The 16,323-nt window shown below is 44.9% G+C and overlaps 1 protein-coding gene across 16 annotated transcripts in view; it reads right to left on the bottom strand.

Moving 5' to 3' along the window:
- Positions 1-16,323, bottom strand: part of SYNGAP1 (synaptic Ras GTPase activating protein 1) — a 343,920-nt gene that overhangs the window by 97,832 nt on the left and 229,765 nt on the right. For all 16 annotated transcript variants that reach the window (XR_008847792.1, XM_056539466.1, XM_056539472.1 and 13 more), the window contains one exon: positions 15,144-15,242. Coding sequence is in view for 15 of the 16 variants with exons in the window: in XM_056539466.1 (XP_056395441.1) it covers positions 15,144-15,242 (99 nt within the window). In the remaining variant the exon portion in view is untranslated. The remainder of the gene's footprint in view (positions 1-15,143; positions 15,243-16,323) is intronic.

The raw sequence follows: 16,323 nt of genomic DNA, 5'->3' as shown, positions 1-16,323 counted from the left end.
GCCCTTTAAATCGCAGAGACCCGGCGCGCGCGCGCCCTAGGGAGCGGGGCCGCGCGCGCCGGGACAGGACCGAGGGAGAGCGAGTCAGGTACGGGGACCGGGGTGCGCATCGCGAGCGGGCGCTATCCGCATCGCGAATCGCATCCCGGCTGAAGGCGGGACCGCAGCGCACCCGGTCAGTGGATCTGACCGGGGCGCTGCAACAACGAAGATGAGGCGAGCGCTCCGGGGAGGAACGGGGACCCGGAGCGCTCGGCGTAACAAGGAGGTTTGTTAAAGTGTGTCAACCCAGTAGTAAGGTGATTACATGAGGTGGTTTGTTACAGTGTGTCACCCCAGTAGTAAGGAGATTACACGAGGAGAGGGTTTGTTACAGTGTGTCACCCCAGTAGTAAGGAGATTACATGAGGAGGAGGTTTGTTACAGTGTGTCACCTCAGTAGTAATGAGATTACATGAGGATGAAGTTTTTTACAGTGTGTCACCCCAGTAGTAAGGTGATTACATGAGGAGGGGGTTGTTACAGTGTGTCACCCCAGTAGTAAGGAGATTACATGAGGGGAAAGTTTGTTACAGTGTGTCACCCCAGTAGTAAGGAGATTACATGAGGCGGAAGTTTGTTACAGTTTGTCACCCCAGTAGTAAGGAGATTACATGAGGAGGAGGTTTGTTACAGTGTGTCACCCCAGTAGTAAGGAGATTACATGAGGAGGAGGTTTGTTATAGTGTGTCACCCTAGTTGTAAGGAGATGACATGAGGAGGAGGTTTGTTACAGTGTGTCCCCCCAGTAGTAATGAGATTACATGGGGAGGAGATTTGTTACAGTGTGTCACCCCAGTAGTAATGAGATTACATGAGGAGGAGGTTTGTTATAGTGTGTCACCCTAGTAGTAAGGAGATTACATGAGGAGAAGGTTTGTTACAGTGTGTCACCCCAGTAGTAAGGAGATTATATGAGGAGGAGGTTTATTACAATGTGTCACCCCAGTAGTAAGGAGGTTACATGAGGGGAAAGTTTGTTACAGTGTGTCACCCCAGTAGTAAGGAGATTACATGAGGAGGAAGTTTGTTACAGTTTGTGACCCCAGTAGTAAGGAGATTACATCAGGTGGTTTGTTACAGTGTGTCACCCCAGTAGTAAGGAGATTACATGAGGAGGAGGTTTGTTACAGTGTGTCACCCCAGTAGTAAGGAGATTACATGAGGAGGAGGTTTGTCACAGTGTGTCACCCCAGTAGTAAGGAGATTACATGAGGAGGAGGTTTGTCACAGTGTGTCACCCCAGTAGTAAGGAGATTACATATGGAGGGGGTTTGTTACAGTGTGTCACCCCAGTAGTAAGGTGATTACATGAGGAGGAGGTTTGTCACAGTGTGTCACCCCAGTAGTAAGGAGATTACATGGGGAGGAGGTTTGTTACAGTGTGTCACCCCAGTGGTAAGAAGATTACATGATGAGGGGGTTTGTTACAGTGTGTCACCCCAGTAGTAAGAAGATTACATGATGGGGGGGTTTGTTACAGTGTGTCACCCCAGTAGTGAGATTACATGAGGAGGGGGTTGTTACAGTGTGTCACCCCAGTAGTAAGGAGATTACATGAGGGGAAGTTTGTTACAGTGTGTCACCCCAGTAGTAAGGAGATTACATGAGGTGGAGGTTTGTTACAGTGTGTCACCCCAGTAGTAAGGAGATTACATGAGGTGGAGGTTTGTTACAGTGTGTCACCCCAGTAGTAAGAAGATTACATGATGAGGGGGTTTGTTACAGTGTGTCACCCCAGTCGTGAGATTACATGAGGAGGGGGTTGTTACAGTGTGTCACCCCAGTAGTAAGGAGATTACATTAGGGGAAGTTTGTTACAGTGTGTCACCCCAGTAGTAAGGAGATTACATGAGGTGGAGGTTTGTTACAGTGTGTCACCCCAGTAGTAAGGAGATTACATGATGAGGGGGTTTGTTACAGTGTGTCACCCCAGTAGTAAGGAGATTACATGAGGAGGGGGTTTGTTACAGTGTGTCACCCCAGTAGTAAGGAGATTACATGATGAGGAGGATTGTTACAGTGTGTTGCCCCAGTAATAAGGGGATTACATGAGGAGGAGGTTTGTTACAGTGTGTCACCCCAGTAGTAAAGTGATTACATGAAAAGGAGGTTTGTTATAGTGTGTTGCCCCAGTAATAAGGGGATTACATGAGGAGGAGGTTTGTTACAGTGTGTCACCCCAGTAGTAAAGTGATTACATGAGGAGGAGGTTTGTTATAGTGTGTTGCCCCAGTAGTAATGTGGCGTGTGTCAAAAGGCGGGGCCAATGGGGGGGGGTCAAGGGGCGGCTAAATTAGCATTTGCCTAGGGCGGCAAAAATACTTGCACCAGCCCTGCGCGGAATAAAGCGTTCTATCATATTCTATCAGGCATATGGTGAGCGCCGTCTGCTCATTCTGCATGTTTCTGGATTACATCATTTGGTGTTTGTAGTTTTGGTTGAACAATAATCTTCTTGAAAACTTGCTCTAGAAGAGACATGCGCTTCTATCCAACCTGCCATAGTCTATGAACCTCACACACAGTCTTTTTTGGACCTTGGATGCTTTTAAATCGCTGGTTTATGGCTCAAAAACTCAAGAATTGGCTGTTTTTGTACCATTGAGTTCTATTGAACAGAAGCCATGTTCACACAATTGTTTTGTTTGTCTTTGTGGTGAGCGCTGTTTCCTTGCAGCACTGGGGTACTAGGTTTAAATGGGCGCTGTCAAATACAAAAACTTTTTTGCTGTTGTACATCTTGGCAAAATAGTTTTTCTGATATACTTCTTTAAACAAAATTTCACATTTTATTAAGGAAAACTGCCTTTGAAAATCCCACCACTAGGGGTCCCCATACCTCCCGGGACACTGATGAGTCCCACAGCAGCATGAGGGTGTCCAAGGGTCATGGACACGAGATGGCTGATTGACAAGGCTGCAGGAACAACACAGCCTGCAGTAACACTGCTGTAACACAGAGTTTTACCAAACATGTGCCTCCAGCTGTTGCAAAACTACAACTCCAAGCATGCCTCGGCAGTGAAAGGATGTCTGGGCATGCTGGGAGTTGTAGTTTTGCAAAAGCTGTAGGCACACAGCTGAAGACAACACTTCTGCAAAAAAGTTATCCAAACACTGTACCTCCACCTATTCCAAAACTACAAGTCCCAGCATTACAGGACTGGCAAAGGATGATACACATGAATGACACAGAAACATATAGAAAATGTATACATAAAAAACTATTGTACTTGTAGCACTAAACCTTTGCACTTATTTCGGAAGATCTAAGTTAAAAACTCACCATATTGTCTTTGGTGGTAGAGTACAGGCAATCTCCAATAATCATTGTGTGTGTGTGTGTGTGTGTGTACAGCAGAAAACCAGAGGGGAAAGGGTTGCAGAGCAGGACTGCAAGGCTCCCAAGAACAGGGAGTCAGCAGAGTGAGGGACGGGGAGGAGTCATCACAGTGCAGGCAAGAGAAGGACACGCCCCCTCCCTTTGGGAAGATGGAAAAGATGGACTTTGAGCAGCTCTAATATGCTATTTTTGTGAAGCATCAGTGATAGGGACATAAAAATGACATGTACATGATCAGGATAAGGTACTGAGTAACATAACAGGGTTTTTGTGGTATCTGTACACTTTAAATCCCACCAAGGACCACATCTACAAAGAGTTTGATATTTCACATCCCCAAAACAAAAAAACTGTTTGTGAACACGTAACTATGGCCTTAGGCTGTTGTATGACTATGTTCACACACCGGTTTTTAGGTTTCACTTTGAGTCTCAATAAATAGATGACGATTTTAGCTGTTTGAGCCTCAAAATAAGGCTGAAAAATCGGTAAGTGAACATAGTCTTAGTGTCCATCCTTCATAATCCCCCAATGTGAGGAATCTATAATGCCATGACAGGGTACCCCTACCTGGGGCTCTAAAGCTATTGCAAAACTACAACTCACATTATGCCCTGACAGTCGTAGACTGTCAGGGCATGATGGGAGTTGTAGTTTTGCATCACCAGGGGAGGCACAGGTTGGGGAACACTGTTCCATGGCCACCAATGTCAGTGCTCCATTAGATGCCTGTGTGTATTATTTCTGAGAATATAAGGCCGTATATGTCCCATAATTCTATCCCGATAATCCGGTCCCTATCCTGGTACAGTAGGATGAGAAGACGTCACACCTCATATATGTGTCAGCACCAGGTATAGCAGCATTGTATATCTCTCCCGCTATACATTTACTGAAGCTGATCTTTGTATCTGCCGTATAATTACACTTATATACTGTTACTTAGCAACTCCGGAGAGCTTTGTGTAATACCCGCACGCATCCAGTCACTCTCCATCTTTGAGAAGAAATAAGAAAAATTCACTAACAGGGTCATGTAAAAGGGGAAATAACACTGTGATTCTCACATGACCCCATAATGTCATCTCTATACAACACCTGACCCTATACATCATCTCTATACAACACCCGACCCTATACATCATCTCCATACAACACCTGACCCTATACATCATCTCTATACAACACCCGACCCTATACATCATCTCCATACAACACCTGACCCTATACATCATCTCTATACAACACCCGACCCTATACATCATCTCTATACAACACCCGACCCTATACATCATCTCTATACAACACCCGACCCTATACATCATCTCTATACAACACCTGACCCTATACATCATCTCTATACAACACCTGACCCTATACATCATCTCTATACAACACCCGACCCTATACAGCATCTCTATACAACACCCGACCCTATACATCATCTCTATACAACACCCGACCCTATACAGCATCTCTATACAACACCCGACCCTATACATCATCTCCATACAACACCTGACCCTATACATCATCTCTATACAACACCTGACCCTATACATCATCTCTATACAACACCTGACCCTATACATCATCTCTATACAACACCCGACCCTATACAGCATCTCTATACAACACCCGACCCTATACATCATCTCTATACAACACCCGACCCTATACATCATCTCCATACAACACCTGACCCTATACATCATCTCTATACAACACCTGACCCTATACATCATCTCTATACAACACCCGACCCTATACATCATCTCTATACAACACCCGACCCTATACATCATCTCTATACAACACCCGACCCTATACATCATCTCTATACAACACCCGACCCTATACAGCATCTCTATACAACACCCGACCCTATACATCATCTCTATACAACACCCGACCCTATACATCATCTCTATACAACACCCGACCCTATACATCATCTCCATACAACACCCGACCCTATACATCATCTCTATACAACATCTGACCCTATACATCATCTCTATACAACACCTGACCCTATACATCATCTCTATACAACACCAGACCCTATACATCATCTCTATACAACACCCGACCCTATACAGCATCTCTATACAACACCCGACCCTATACAGCATCTCTATACAACACCTGACCCTATACATCATCTCTATACAACATCTGACCCTATACATCATCTCCATACAACACCCGACCCTATACATCATCTCTATACAACACCTGACCCTATACATCATCTCTATACAACATCTGACCCTATACATCATCTCTATACAACATCTGACCCTATACATCATCTCTATACAACACCCGACCCTATACAGCATCTCTATACAACACCTGACCCTATACAGCATCTCTATACAACACCCGACCCTATACAGCATCTCTATACAACATCTGACCCTATACATCATCTCTATACAACATCCGACCCTATACATCATCTCTATACAACACCTGACCCTATACATCATCTCTATACAACACCTGACCCTATACATCATCTCCATACAACACCCGACCCCCTATACAGCATCTCTATACAACATCCGACCCTATACATCATCTCTATACAACACCTGACCCTATACATCATCTCTATACAACACCCGAACCTATACATCATCTCCATACAACACCTGACCCCATACATCATCTCTATACAACACACGACCCTATACATCATCTCTATACAACGCCTGACCCTATACACCATCTCTATACAACACCCGACCTATACATCATCTCTATACAACACCTGACCCTATACATCATCTCTATACAACACACGACCCTATACATCATCTCTATACAACATCCGACCCTATACAGCATCTCTATACAACATCCGACCCTATACAGCATCTCTATACAATACCCGACCCTATACAGCATCTCTATACAACAGCTGACCCCATAATGTCATCTCTATATAAAACACCTGACCCTATACAGCATCTCTATACAACATCTGACCCTATACATCATCTCTATACAACACACGACCCTAAACAGCATCTCTATACAACACCCGGCCCTATACAGCATCTCTATACAACACCTGACCCTATACAGCATCTCTATACAACACCCGACCCTATACAGCATCTCTATACAACACCCGGCCCTATACAGCATCTCTATACAACACCTGACCCTATACAGCATCTCTATACAACACCTGACCCTATACAGCATCTCTATACAACACCCGACCCTATACAGCATCTCTATACAACACCCGGCCCTATACAGCATCTCTATACAACACCCGGCCCTATACAGCATCTCTATACAACACCTGACCCTATACATCATCTCTTTACAACACCCGACCCTATACATCATCTCTATACAACACCCGGCCCTATACAGCATCTCTATACAACACCTGACCCTATACAGCATCTCTATACAACACCCGACCCTATACATCATCTCTATACAACACCTGACCCTCAACATCATCCCTATACAACACCTGACCCTATACATCATCTCTATACAACACCTGACCCTATACAGCATCTCTATACAACACCCGACCCTATACATCATCTCTATACAACACCTGACCCTATACAGCATCTCCATACAACACCCGACCCTATACAGCATCTCTATACAACACCCGACCCTATACAGCATCTCTATACAACACCCGGCCCTATACATCATCTCTATACAACACCCGACCCTATACATCATCTCTATACAACACCTGAACCTATACAGCATCTCTATACAACACCTGACCCTATACATCATCTCTATACAACACCTGACCCTATACATCATCTCTATACAACACCTGACCCTATACAGCATCTCTATACAACACCCGACCCTATACAGCATCTCTATACAACACCTGACCCTATACAGCATCTCTATACAACACCCGACCCTATACATCATCTCTATACAATACCTGACCCTCAACATCATCCCTATACAACACCTGACCCTATACATCATCTCTATACAACACCTGACCCTATACAGCATCTCTATACAACACCCGACCCTATACATCATCTCTATACAACACCTGACCCTATACAGCATCTCCATACAACACCCGACCCTATACAGCATCTCTATACAACACCCGACCCTATACAGCATCTCTATACAACACCCGGCCCTATACATCATCTCTATACAACACCCGACCCTATACATCATCTCTATACAACACCTGAACCTATACAGCATCTCTATACAACACCCGACCCTATACATCATCTCCATACAACACCCGACCCTATACATCATCTCTATACAACACCTGACTCTATACATCATCTCTACACAACACCTGACCCTATACATCATCTCTATACAACACCTGACCCTATACATCATCTCTATACAACACCTGACCCTATACATCATCTCCATACAACACCCGACCCTATACAGCATCTCTATACAACATCCGACCCTATACAGCATCTCTATACAACACCCGACCTATACATCATCTCTATACAACACCTGACCCTATACATCATCTCTATACAACACCCGACCCTATACATCATCTCTATACAACACCTGACCCTATACATCATCTCTATACAACACCTGACCCTATACATCATCTCTATACAACACCTGACCCTATACAGCATCTCTATACAACACCCGACCCTATACAGCATCTCTATACAACACCCGACCCTATACAGCATCTCTATACAACACCTGACCCTATACATCATCTCTATACAACACCTGACCCTATACATCATCTCCATACAACACCCGACCCTATACAGCATCTCTATACAACACCCGACCCTATACAGCATCGCTATACAACATCGGACCTTATAGTAATCTAGAATTTATGGGTGAGGGTAGTATCCAGCTTATGTAATAGATAAATGTGAGCTGTGGCAAGAGGGTTTGTTGTGTCCAGAGCATGGAGGCGCTACCAGGAGACAGGCCAGTACATCAGGAGACGTGGAGGAGGCCGTAGGAGGGCAACAACCCAGCAGCAGGACCGCTACCACAGCCTTTGTGTAAGGAGGAGCAGGAGGAGCACTGCCAGAGTCCTGCAAAATGACCTCCAGCAGGCCACAAATGTGCATGTGTCCACTTAAACGGTCAGAAACAGACATGAGGGTGGTATGAGGGCCTGATGTCCACAGGTGGGGGTTGTGCTTACAGCCCAACACCGTGCAGGACGTTTGGCATTTGGCAGAGAACACCAAGATTGGCAAATTTGCCACTGGCGCCCTGTGCTCTTCACAGATGAAAGCAGGTTGACACTGAGCACATGTGACAGAGTCTGGAGACGCCGTGGAGAACATTCTGCTGCCTGCAACATACTATAGCATGACCGGTTTGGCGGTGGGTCAGTAATGGTGTGGGGTGGCATTTCTTTGGGGGGCCGCACAGCCCTCCATGTGCTTGCCAGAGGTAGCCAGTAGGTACCGAGATGAGATCCTTAGACCTCTTGTGAGACCATATGCTGGTGCGGTTGGCCCTGGGTTCCTCCTAATACAAGACAATGCTAGACCTCATGTGGCTGGGGTGTGTCAGCAGTTCCTACAAGAGGAAGGCATTGATGCTATGGACTGGCCGCCCGTTCCCCATACCTGAATCCGATTGAGCACATCTGGGACGTCTCGCTCCATCCACCACAGACTGTCCAGGAGTTGGTGGATGCTTTAGTCCAGGTTTGGGAGGACATCCCTCAGGAGACCATCCTCCACCTCATCAGGAGCATGCCCAGGCGTTGTAGGGAGGTCATACAGGCACGTGGAGGCCACACACACTACTGAGCCTCATTGGGACTTGTATTAAGGACATTACATAAAGTTGGATCAGCCTGTAGTGGGGTTTTCCACTGTGATTTTGAGTGTGACTCCATATCCAGACCTCCATGGGTTGATACATTTGATTTCCATTGATAATTTTTGTGTGATTTTGTTGTCAGCGAATTCAACTATGTAAAGAGGAAAGTATTTCATACGATTAGTTCATTCAGATCTAAGATGTGTTGTCTTAGGGTTCCCTTTATTTTTTTGAGCAGTGTACACATGTAGTTATTTGGACATGCTGATGACCAGTGGTCAGGATAGAGATTTTAGTTTAGCCAAGTTCGAAACTTACCAAGAATCATGGCTGTGATGACCTGATACGTTCTGTCGGACAATCTTTAGAATGCTGCTTTTCCTGGGAATGAACATACATGTTGGATATAGTGTTGGGGAGGGGCAGTGCAGGACTCGTGGTCATCTAGACGTCTGGCGCAGTCTACCCGATACCACTAAAGCTAAGTGCCAGCTTCTTATGTCCATTATTAGACGAAAGAAAGGCCTGAGAATATTTACTGTGATGGGAAATGATGATAATTGTCCATATTCCAGGGAGCAGGATGACGCATTGTTCACTCGTACAATTACATCACAATTACATTTCACCTTCATGTAAAGAGTCCTAAATGGGGCTTTTCATTACACGTAATAAGATGGAAGAATCTCCTCTCCAAAGGAAAAAAGGATAATATAAATTGCCGTGTTAATTAGACAGAAGGTGTCACCTTCAAACGACTTTAACATCTTGGTTTGTAATACAATAGAGCTCATGTGCCCAATTTTCAAAGGGAGATCATCAGAATGGAAAAGACGTTGTTTAAAATATAGGTAAAACACGGAGAAATTGCTAGACAAGATATAAGGTATCTGTTGAGCTGTGCACACCGCGGAATTTCCGTGCCAGAAGTTTCCGTTTTTTGTGTCCGCGGAAAGAATGAATACGTTCATTCTTTGTGCAGAGTCCGCACGGAATGCATAGCTGTCTATGAGACGCACTTTCCCGTACGGATGCTCCATGTGGACATTCTGGGGACTGCGGGCGCCGGCATAATATGCCGGCGCCCGCAGTCCCCAGAATGTCCACATGGAGTTTTTCCCGTGCGGACATTCCGGAAGTGTGAACATAGTCTGACAAGACGTTATGTTGGGCTCACACACAGTGATTTGGTCATCATTTTGGTCAGCATTTTTAACAAATCTAGTTTTGGGAAAAAATATCAATACAAGGAGTCCAAATACAAGGCCGGCTCTGCCTATAGGCAAAATAGGCAGCCGCCTAGAGCGCCCTCTTGATGGGGGACGCCTCTCTGCCTGCTGCAAGAAAGTTAGACAACCAGCATCCGAACCACTCGCATGAGGAGGAGGTTTGTTACAGTGTGTCACCCCATTAGTAAGGTGGGGTGTCTTAAAGGACGGTCCAATGGGCGGAGTCATTGGGGCGGCAAAATTAGCTTTTGCCTAGGGTGACAAAAATCCTTGCCCCGGCCCTGCCAACCTACTGATTTGACAAAATAATGTGTCATAATTGCTTCATCCCAGTCTACGCAAAATGAGTCTCAAATTTCAAAGCATTTTTGTTTGTTTGTTTGTTTTTGTCCTGTTTTGCTTTTTGGAGTGTTTTTATCAGTGTTTATTTTTTTATTTAATTTTATTTTTTTGCTTTGTAGCTTGTCTGTTTGCTTTTTTTGTTTCTATTTTATTTACAAATTTTTACATTTTTTTTTACATTTTATGCAAATCAGGTCTTTGAAGTGTTTATAGGCAAAAAGCCATAAAACAACAACAGACAATATTTTGTCTGCACCTAATTTGGCCGTATTTCCCCCATTATAAGTACCATGGCCACAAAAAAAAACTATGTAGAGAAGGGAGGGGGGGGGGGGGGGGCGCTCACTCAATCCCCAGCGCGGCATGACTCCACATAATATGGACAAAATGCAGAACAGCCAGTGGTAAATGATGTGAACTTTAATCGGATCCCATTAAAAACCGCAAGGTGTGCGGAGCAGCCAGTATAAAACACAACTAGAAAGACAGCGTGATCGCGTTTCGGGTAAAACCCTTCATCAATGCACACAAAATCTTAGGTACAGTCAGGTATATAAAGGGGATCTGGAAGTGGGAAGGAGGAATCCTGGGGAATAATCCCTGGTGTTAACCCCTACTAACCCACGCCCGGATCAACACGTACACAATAAACATATTGGTAACATACGGACATAAAAAATACCTTAAAACCATATTTGCATAAAAACATAGATAGACATACACATAGGAATGAGAAAAATGGTGCATTGCAATTCACGACATGTAAAGAAAAATATGAATGAAAGCTCAAAAATAAAAACAGATCAAATAAAATTAAACCCAAAAAGAAAGGGGGGGGGGGGGGGTGTCTGCAATTTAATATCAGAGAATTAGGTCAGTCCTGTGATTTAATCCATATGGTTGTGTGGTATGCAAAGTGTGTATCCAGAAAACATCTCTATTACGTAGAAGCTTAACACCGAATTCACCTTGCGGTTTTACTGGGATCCGAATAAAGTTCACATCATTTACCACTGACTGTTCTGCATTTTGTCCAAAAATAAACTATATGTGATCTGTCAAATTGTGATTCGGGCATAAAATATGTTTTGGGGCATAAAAACTTTACATCTCAAAATACACTGAAACATAGCCTTTATATTACACTTCATGGAACGTAAAGGGGTTGTCCATTATTAGAAAAATGGTGGTGCTACAGCACCACTCCTGTCCTCAGGTTGTAAGTAGTACTGCAGCTCAGTCCCATTCAATTCAATGGAGCTGAGCTGCAATACGACCTGTGGACAAGAGTGGTGCTGTTTTTGCAAAATAACAAGCAGCATTTTTGTAATACCGGACAACTCCTTTAAAGGTAGGTTGTCCAGCATTCTCGGACAAATAATGTCCCCAGCAGTGTCCTCGGGTCTAGAGATGGTCCCAGCCTGCTTATTTGCATAATTTATTAATTGAACTTCCTGCTTGTGGACTGCAGGGGAGTGAGGCCACCAGGGCTGGGCTGTCATTTGGACCCGAATATGTAGAGATTGGCAGCAGCTGAGCCCAGTACTGCAGGAAGCTGTGTGTAGGAAAAGCAGCGGCTCCCCCACTGTATGTTCATGTGAAAGAAAGAAGAGTAGGGGAGGAAATCTTGTGACATTACAGCAGGTCAGCAGCCTCAGCAAGAAGGGTAACTGTATGATGGGGAAGAGTGGTCCTATCTTCTTGTGCCCCTCATATGTGCCATGCTCTGACCCATATGTTCCTTTCTCTACCCCATATGTGCCATTTTCTTTTCCACATGTGCCTTACTCTGACCCATATGTTCCTTCCTCTACCATATGTGCCCTGCTCTCCACCACAAGTGTCATGCTCTGCCCCATATGTGCCCTGCTCTCCCCCTAGTACCCTGCTCTGCCTCATATGTGCCCTGCTCTCCCCCACATGTGCCCTGCTCTGCCCCATATGTGCCCTGCTCTGCCCCACATGTGCCCTGCTCTGCCCCATATGTGCCCTGCTCTGCCCCATATGTGCCCTGCTCTCCCCCACATGTGCCCTGCTCTGCCTCATATGTGCCCTGCTCTCCCCCACATGTGCCCTGCTCTCCCCCAGCTCTACTTCTCTATGTGCCCTGTTATATCACTTATTCCCCTTAATGGTCTCTCCTTTACAGTTCCCGTTTAGGTTTCCTGCTCTTCCACTTATCATTTCAACAATGCAAAACAAACATTTCCCCCAAGTTCTATGCCCCTGAATATAATCATGTGTGGCAGTACTATATTTAGGGGGCATAATGTGTGGAAGGATTTTATTAAGGTGGCACAGTGTGTGGCAGGATTATATTCAGAGAATAGAGTGTCTGGAAGGGTTATATTTTGGGTTAAAGTCTGTGGCAGGGTTAATTTCAGAAGGACCAGTGTGTGGCAGGTTATATTCAGAGGGTAAAGTGTCTGGCAGTGTTATATTTAGGGTTACAATTAGTGGAACTATTATATTCAGAGGGCACAATGTGTGGCAGGGTTATATATAGGGAGCACAGTGTGTGGCAGGGTTATATATAGGGAGCACAGTGTGTGGCAGGTTATATTCAGAGGGTACAGTGTCTGGCAGTGTTATATTTAGGGTTACAATTAGTGAAACTATTATTTTCAGAGGGCACAGTGTGTGGCAGGGTTTTATATAGGGAGCACAGTGTGTGTCAGGGTTATATTCGGAGGGTACAGTGTCTGGCAGGGTTATATATATAGGGAGCACAGTGTGTGGCAGGGTTATATATAGGGAGCACAGTGTGTGGCAGGGTTATATATAGGGAGCACAGTGTGTGGCAGGGTTATATTCAGAGGGTACAGTGTCTGGCAGTGTTAAATTTAGGGTTACAATTAGTGAAACTATTATATTCAGAGGGCACAGTGTGTGGCAGGGTTTTATACAGTGACCCCTCGACTTATGATGGCCTCGACATATGATCATTTCAACATATGATGGCCTCTCAGAGCCCATCGTATGTTGAAGGCAGCCTCGACATATGATGCTGCTGTGTGTCGGGGCCATCGTACAAACAGCTATCTGACAGCGCTGACAACTTCAGCAAATGACAGATAGTTATTTAATGTGCCCCGTGTGCCCCGTTCTGCCTCCTGTTACTCACATGCTGTCCTGCTAACTCATACAGGCTTCCACTGTGAGCTCTGTGTAAGCCCCGCCCCCCCAGTGCAGCCATAGCCAATAGCCTGCAGCATCTTGCTGCAGGCATCCAATGAGCTGCTGGCTGCCCTCCCCTTCCTTTCCTATAGAGCTGTAGTCGGCAGGATCGTAATGGAGGACATTCTGTCCCCCCTGAAGGTATTTAAAGAACTGTACAGTACTGTATGCAATGTCACACATCACATACAATACATATACACACTATACACCCCATACATCAATGTTTCCCTATCAGTGTGTATCAGGGAGCACAGTGTGTGTCAGGGTTATATTCGGAGGGTACAGTGTCTGGCAGGGTTATATATATAGGGAGCACAGTGTGTGGCAGGGTTATATTTGCAGGGTACAGTGTCTGGCAGGGTTATATATAGGGAGCACAGTGTCTGGCAGGGTTATATATAGGGAGCACAGTGTGTGGCAGGGTTATATATAGGGAGCACAGTGTCTGGCAGGGTTATATTCGGAGGGTACAGTGTGTGGCAGGGTTATATATAGGGAGCACAGAGTGTGGCAGGGTTATATATAGGGAGCACAGAGTGTGGCAGGGTTATTTTCGCAGGGTACAGTGTCTGGCAGGGTTATATATAGGGAGCACAGTGTCTGGCAGGGTTATATATATAGGGAGCACAGTGTCTGGCAGGGTTATATATATATAGGGAGCACAGTGTCTGGCAGGGTTATATATATAGGGAGCACAGTGTCTGTCAGGGTTATATATATAGGGAGCACAGTGTCTGGCAGGGTTATATATAGGGAGCACAGTGTCTGGCAGGGTTATATATATATAGGGAGCACAGTGTGTGGCAGGGTTATATATAACACTGTGTGGCAGGGTTATATTCAGAGGGTAGAGTGTCTGGCAGCGTTATATTTAGGGTTACAATTAGTGGAACTATTTAATTCAGAGGGCATATTGTATGGCAGTATTATATGCATGGGTACAGTGTGTGGCAATATATATAAAATTTGGGATTTTTTCTTAGTATAGCAGGGAAGGATAAGAAAACTGCAGAGATGGGTTGGGGTCAGGAGAAGTTGTCATGGCAGTTTAGGATAGTTGCAGTTGCTCCTCTGCTGTAAAAAGAGCCTTTGGCTGTCCGGGCATGCTGGGAGTTGTAGGTTTGCAACAGCTGGAGGCACCCTGGTTGGGAAACGGTGCACTAGAGTAAGTTCCTTACCTTGTTGGGCTTCACAGCTCTCTGAAGGTTTTCTATCCACTTGTCCCTTTCAGCAGCTGAGCGGCACGCAAAGCACTTCGTCCCCGATGCGGTGGTCACCTAAAAAGAGAGACCAAAAACATTAAGATCTTGAGCACACGGGCAACAACCTTGCTCCCGGCTGCTGTGCCACAGTCATCTCCGAACTGCAGAGTCGTGTGGAAAAAGTGACATATTACTTTATTTTCTGTGTGGTATATAAGAGGCTATCCAGGATTAGACAAAAAACAGCTGCTTCCTTCCAAGAACAGCTCCACACCTATCCTCTGGTTGTATGTGGTATTAAAACTCCGCTCCAGATACTTTAATGGATCTGAGCTGCAATACCACACACAACCTGAGGACACGGGAGGTGCTGTACCTGGAAGGAAGCTGCTATGTTTTTCCAACCTCTTCAAAAACAACAGGACATGGGTTTTGTTTTTAAGGGAAAAGCTGTATGGATTTTGCTGCAAAAATTGGTGAAGTTTTCATGTCAAAATCCACATTTTTTGCCTCATGTGAACAAGGCTTTTAGGGGTACCTGAAGTCTGGTTTCCAGATAACTATGATTTCCCTTAAAAAAAGCTGCAGCATTTCAGAACAAATCGTACACAGTGATAAGAAGCCTGTGTCTGTTTTATGCTGCCTGTGGTCAGAGCAGCATTATTCTGCTGACAGGTTCCCTTTAAAGGGTATGTCCAGTATTAGACAGCACCACTCTTGTCCGCTGGTTGTGTCTGGTATTGCGGCTCTCCTCCATTGAAGTGAATGGGACTGAGCTGCAGTACTACACAGGAGTGATGTTCTTTTTGCAAAAAACAAGCTGCATTTTTCTAATCCTGGACAATCCTGGGCACCCCTTTAAACGTGTACTCCGGTGAAAACCTTTTTCTTTTAAATCTACTGGTGGCAGAAAGTTAAACATATTTGTAAATTACTTCTATTAAAAAATCTTAATCCTTCTAGTACTTATTAGCTGCTGAATGCTACAGAGGAAATTCCTTTCTTTTTTTAACACTGATGACATCACGAGCACAGTGCTCTCTGCTGACATCTCTGTCCATTTTAGCAACCATGCATAGCAGATGTATGCTAAGGGCAGCATTGTGGCTCAGTGGTTAGCACTGCTGCCTTGCAGTGCTGGGGACTTGGGTTCAAA

The sequence above is a fragment of the Hyla sarda genome, chromosome 9, assembly GCF_029499605.1.
Source record: "Hyla sarda isolate aHylSar1 chromosome 9, aHylSar1.hap1, whole genome shotgun sequence".
Lineage (NCBI taxonomy): Eukaryota > Metazoa > Chordata > Amphibia > Anura > Hylidae > Hyla > Hyla sarda.
This window is presented reverse-complemented; position numbering and strand designations above follow the sequence as displayed.